Source organism: Siniperca chuatsi, linkage group LG14, assembly GCF_020085105.1.
Source record: "Siniperca chuatsi isolate FFG_IHB_CAS linkage group LG14, ASM2008510v1, whole genome shotgun sequence".
NCBI lineage: Eukaryota > Metazoa > Chordata > Actinopteri > Centrarchiformes > Sinipercidae > Siniperca > Siniperca chuatsi.
In genome coordinates this window covers 8,884,901-8,890,900 of record NC_058055.1, presented here as the reverse complement: position 1 = coordinate 8,890,900, position 6,000 = coordinate 8,884,901, and the positions used below count along the sequence as shown (strand labels likewise).

Genomic DNA, 6,000 nt, shown 5'->3' with positions numbered 1-6,000 from the left:
TAATTTTTCACATACAAGTTTTATTTTGCATCAAAGCACTGAAAAACGGCCCTACTGTATGTGGCTGTGTATTCCTGAGGGCAAACTAATCTGGCAGGTAAAGATTCTTCAAAGGGAACATTACCAGAACAATGATCAGAACGAAACCATCCAAACAAGTGTAAAGACACTGTATCGTGAATCTCATTGGCAGAAAATGCTAATTAGCTGCATTTTAATATTGGAAAAGGTTTTGAAAAGATCTTCAAATTTGTCAGTCTATACATCTTCGTAAGGAGATAGTGTAAATCCATAACCATTCAACAGTGTAATACATAAGAACAAACCTAGTATAATTTCTTTGATGTTTAACATCATATATAGTTCTCATTAAACTCTGCATCTCGTTTGTCTTCAGGTGACATCAGGACAGTTTGACAAAATTTCCCTTTACTGTCATATTGTCCTTTCAGTATTGCACTGTCATTATGTAACTGTATGTAATTGGAAAAGAATTACCAAAACAAATAAATAGATATTTTTATTAACATACTCTTTTTGGGAATGGCAGAGAAGTGACAGATACCTTTTTTTCTATGTCTTTGCTTTGGATAAATCATAAAAAATGTTCTGGTAACTATTTGCTGAGAACCATTGTTAGTATAATGCATAATAGGATTTCCAGCAAATAGTACAAAACACAGTTTGTTATATTGGCATATCATTTCCAAGTATTAAACTGTGTTTTTTCCTTGTTACTCTCAATATATGAGTATTTCTCAAAACAATTACAGCACAGCCAAGTATATATCTTCTGTTTAGGTTCTGATTAACATAGACGTCCCTCTTTGCCATTATGATTCTCCTCCTCAGCTCAGCTGACAATGGGTTTGTGCTTATTTTTACCAAAACGCTCTGTGCAAAGTACAACAATACAGTAGCTTCATCAAAATAAGCTAACAGTTTGAGCATTAATGAAAACTGATTCACAGTAATAAATCACAAAAGAGACAACACTGGGTTTGGCTTGCATAGCAAAGCAAAAGAAAGAGAAAAACATTAAAAAATATATTTACAAATTATGCAAGTCCTTTTTCATTTCAATTAGTCATTTTGTTGTGATTTTCTCCACTGTGTGAATCTTTGTACACCATGTGACAGAAAATAGAAGCGGACATATAACATACTGTTTACTCTTTTGAAGAGGGGGATGAAAATAACACTGTGAGACTGGTGTCTGTGTCTGTACATGACATTTACAGCTCTGCATTTTATTTCGCACTCTGTTGTCTTTGTCTTCATTCTGTCTCCTCTCCATCTTCCAAACATCATTCTGTGTCACTCGCATAGCGCTTAGAAACATGGTGTCCTGGGACAGGCAGCAACTGCAGGGAATGATGCTTCACAAAAACTCTGCAAGAGAGGCACGTAGACACACCAAAAACAACAATGTAAAATCTGGGCCACACCGAATACTTCACTCTCAATATCTGTCCAATTCACAATCCCAGGATGTATCTTAGTTTGGATGCAAGGTAGACACTGGTGGGATTCTACAACTTTCCTTCTTATTGAAAATGGTGGAGCATAATTCTTCCAAATCTGCATTCATTTCGATTGTCCTGGTCTTTTCATTGCATTTAGCTCTATTGAGAAGTATACACAATATTACTGTATCATGATGTTGTCACAACTGACTAGAAGAGGCAAATCTGAAATTACATGGCTTCTCTGTTATTATTTGTCAATCAGGGTAAATCAAAATAAAACTGTACAATGGATTAATAAAAATTTAAGGAATGTTTCAGTAAAACCTGCATATTATATCTCTCTGCAGATATAGGTAGTACTTAATTGCATTGGATTACATCCACTATGTGTAATGTGCACACAGATCCTCATGAGGATTGACACTTACAGTGTTCCCTTTTCTCTGTGCTGTTTGTGGGAGGATGCCCGTTGTGGGTGGAATCTGTGCCAGGTCTCTTGTGGGAACCCCTGCTCAGGGTGGCCCTGTTGGATGTTGTTGTGCCGCTCCAGGAAGCCATATGCTGCCGCTCCAGCGTCGACACGGTCACCATGCACTCCTCAGAGGGGTCTGAGGCTGCAGCTGCCCACGAGCTGTGCATGCGGGAACCCACGCTGTGCAGGGACTTCATGACCGGTGTGTGGGCTGTTGAGTGGATGGTACACGAGGGTATTTGGCAAAGGATACAAATGAGACATCATGATAGAGGCACTCCTCGTTGAATTTACTATAATAGAAGATTCTCTGATAAATAATGTCTGAGAGTGTAAAAGACTTAACTTACCATCTGTGTTGGTGTCTCTTCGTCTGGGCAGAGTCCCGACCTTGTCTGTCTGTGGTTTGAGGCCAGTCAGTGGTGCCCTCTTGTGGCCAAGGCTATGTGTGCCCTGTGCACCATGGTCCGCTGTGCCAGAGTTGTCTGACCGACACTGCTGCGAGCTTTTACCTACAATGAGGAGCAGAGAAAGAGAGTTAATGAAGATAAAGATTTGGCTGAGCATGCCTGAACAAGTATGTGGCTCATAAACGGTGGATCCAGCTAGACACTGAAGTGCGATGTGGACGTATAAAAGGAGCACTAACAACTATAACTCTCTTATCACCTTTAATCAGAAGGCCTCCAAAAAATATTTTCTTTGTTGCAGCAATATAAGCAACCCGATGTATGATGTTCAAAACCTAGAAAGGCGTTTGACATTTTTATTTAAATCAGACATCATGGAAATATGTATTAACAAACGTGCCATTTAAAGTATTAATCCACAACTGCAATATGGCACCCCCCGTGGAAATACTGCCACCACACTGGCTTTGTTCATGATTTGTTTCACTGGACTGAAGATCTTTTCCGCCTGAATGCACTTCTAATACAACCACTTACAATATGTGACAGCAAAACATGAGACGATAAAATGTTTGCATTTCTAATTGCTTGTAAATATTTTTAGTCACATTGACACACCTGCAACGGGTTATTAAAAGTGTTGAAAACACATATTCTCAAGTCAATCTCTTAACCTATCAAACAATGGAGTCTAAAAATGGTACAGATCTGTCCCTGTGGGAGAAGCCTTCAAGTTTCTCTCTAAAGAAACGCTTTCAGACAGAACCCTATTTATAAATACATCAAATCTTAAATGGTAGATGTGTGACTTTTCAGTACAGCGCTACTAAAGTTTTTAAAATATTCTATGTTATGGTTTTGATGTCTATGCAAGAATTGCTTCAAGTAACTTTTAACAGACTGTCTGAATATCTATTTGACAAAGAATACTTACAGTGAAAAAAGGTACTTATGATTTAGACTAGATTAGGTTTTACTTTACACCAACTTGTTTCTACATTACCGTTGAGTGTCAATCACTGTCCCTCCTGGCTATATTAACATGTTCCTAAAAGATAACCATGGGGGGGGGGCGTAATGCCTTGGTCTTTGTTCTATGCAGTGTGTCTGTAGGTGATAGTTCAGGCAGCCACGGTGTTTTCTGCCTCAGTGGCTCAAACCATGTTGGCAGACAGAACGTTGATATTGGACGATTCTGTAAAATGGATTATGTTAAAAAAGACAACGTTTTTGAACATTCAATGCCATGTTGTTTAAATTGTTTTTTTTTTTTTTACATTATTTACTCCTGGAATATCTGTGCAGGACAACTAAAAGGCTTGGTTAGGGAATGCTTGTAGTCATGGTTTAAAAAAAGCCAACATTGTTGGTCAGACACATGTACATCCACTACCGTAACCTCCACACACTCACTTTTTGCCTTGCTAAATAAAGAACACCCTTCTTCCTGCACTGGCACTTAACATGGGAGTTAAATCGTGTACTGCAACATCGTCCAATAAGGAGGAAATTCCTAGGGATACTGGGCTGAGTGGCTGAAGCCTCTTCAGCCACTTGTGTGGGAGGGAAAAAAAGCAATGTGTCTGCACTTCTGGATCTGTCCACAGCTATTTTACACATCTGCATGAAAAATTCTGATAAGAACATATTTTCATTTTGTTACATTCTTACATATGTATCTTTAGGCATATGTTTTGAATGTATGCACCGTTTCTTAGTGATAATGAGAAGATATTTTACATAAAAAATGTACCCGGACTTTTCCACACTTTCATACATTCGTAATAAATATGTTCTATTGTTGAAATGTATTGGCATATATTTATGCATAATATATTTACATGCCCCTTTCTGGTATGCTTGCTCTATCATGTTATCTATGGAATTATTATTTATCTATATCTATCTGCAGCTGCATTGGCCAAGTTTCTCAAGTGTTTCATAATTTTTTCTGCAGCAGGAATGATGTGGTCATGAAGCCAGTCAGTTGTGGGCCTGCCTTTTTACTGTCAATAACCCGGTGGTCTACTCATTTAAAAGCAATGACTTCAGACAAATTAGTTTTACCACATGTAAAACATACCTGAGCCCTCAAGGTTATCCATGCTGTGACCAGGTGTGTATTCAAAGCCACACAAATTCTTTGACACCACAGCGTATCTTTCCTCCTCATCCTCGTCTTCTTCAGAAAGGACAGTTGCTCCCACATCAGAGCCCAGTGTACTGGACATGAAGTCCATTGGAGGGATGGGGGTGTTGGACACATTTGGACTGCTCTTCATATGCCTAATTAATTGTGGGGAAATACTGTATATCAATGACCAAAATACATTTTTAAAAAATCAGTGGAGGTCAGATAATGAGCAGGGGAAAAACTGCAAAACAAGTTTCAGAACGCAGAATCAGTGCATATTCAGAAAGGTAGTGATGCAGAGACTGAATGCTTGCAGCGATTTCACTGATTACTTTCTCAGCGCTGGTGTGTGTTGTGCTAACACAATGGAGATGTAATTGGACTGGATAAAGGATATCTGGATGGGCAGGGCTGTCACCAACATGCCTGTTATCTCCCCCACAGCTGTCCTCCATGATGGCTCACATCCCGCCGTAGAGGAGATGCATGCATAATTACCAACTCTATTTACTGATGTCAGAACAGCATGTTAGACTAAACCCAGTCATTACCCTCCAACACGTGTTGCCACTGACTTGTCAAGTTTTCCAATGCTCCATCAAAGGTGTAATCAATGGAGAGATGTTTTTATCGCTCACAAGACACGTAGACTGCAGGTTCGGGGTGACACATGTAAATACCAGCATTATAAGACGCTCAGACATTGGCCATTGATATGCAAAACCCAAACTATCAACAGAATAAAATTGATAAAATTACAGGTATCTGTCCTACTGTGCAAAGAAAACGTATTTGAACAAAATTTTGATGCATACACACAGTATAACACTTTCAAATGATCTAACTTTTATTTAGAAAAGACATTCAATTATAGAAGGAAGCTGGTCTCAAAATGTAGTTTTAAAAAGATCCTTACCATGCCTGCTTGGCCACCTCATATTGGTAAGCTCTGGTCAGCTCATCCAAGTGGGCCTGCAAAATGGATTGCATTTCCTCATGGTGGGCAGAGCTGAGAGAGGAAGATGAGGGCTGGCTGAAGGGAGCTGCTGCCGGCGAGGATGATCTTCCTCTCAGGGGAGGAGTGGGACCTCTTTCTTCTGCTACCTCATTGTCCAAATGCTGGTGGCGGTAGGTCTGGACGGACATGGGTGGGGCCCAACTGTTGCTGTCATATCTGGCACGGGAACAAAATGTTTTCTGTATTAATCATCACATTGACTTTGCTGAACAGCTGATTGCATATTTATGTTGAAGAGAATAGGAAATATCTAAGGAAGGCACTAACTGATCCTAAATGTATCAAAATGCTAATAAGCTGTTTTATTCCACTGACAAGTTAAACGTGTATAACAGATTAATACAAACTTATTTTTGTTAGTTCACTCAATGCTTAAATAGACCTCTAGCTGGTCTATTTATTTTTTATATAGAAACACTGTGTGAAGCTCTTGTCCAAGCTTTCTGATGGAAAATACACACACACACACAAACACACACTGGGTATAGGTGCAGTAT

General features: G+C 39.2%; 1 protein-coding gene across 4 annotated transcripts in view; it reads right to left on the bottom strand.

Moving 5' to 3' along the window:
- Positions 1–6,000, bottom strand: part of LOC122888595 (roundabout homolog 2-like) — a 76,977-nt gene continuing 70,977 nt past the window's right edge. For all 4 annotated transcript variants that reach the window (XM_044223226.1, XM_044223227.1, XM_044223228.1 and 1 more), the window contains 5 exons: positions 5,402–5,659; positions 4,435–4,637; positions 2,292–2,453; positions 1,898–2,152; positions 1–1,392 (listed from right to left, as the gene is read on the bottom strand). In XM_044223226.1, the coding sequence (XP_044079161.1) occupies positions 1,391–1,392; positions 1,898–2,152; positions 2,292–2,453; positions 4,435–4,637; positions 5,402–5,659 (880 nt within the window). In that variant the 3' untranslated portion in view covers positions 1–1,390. The remainder of the gene's footprint in view (positions 1,393–1,897; positions 2,153–2,291; positions 2,454–4,434; positions 4,638–5,401; positions 5,660–6,000) is intronic.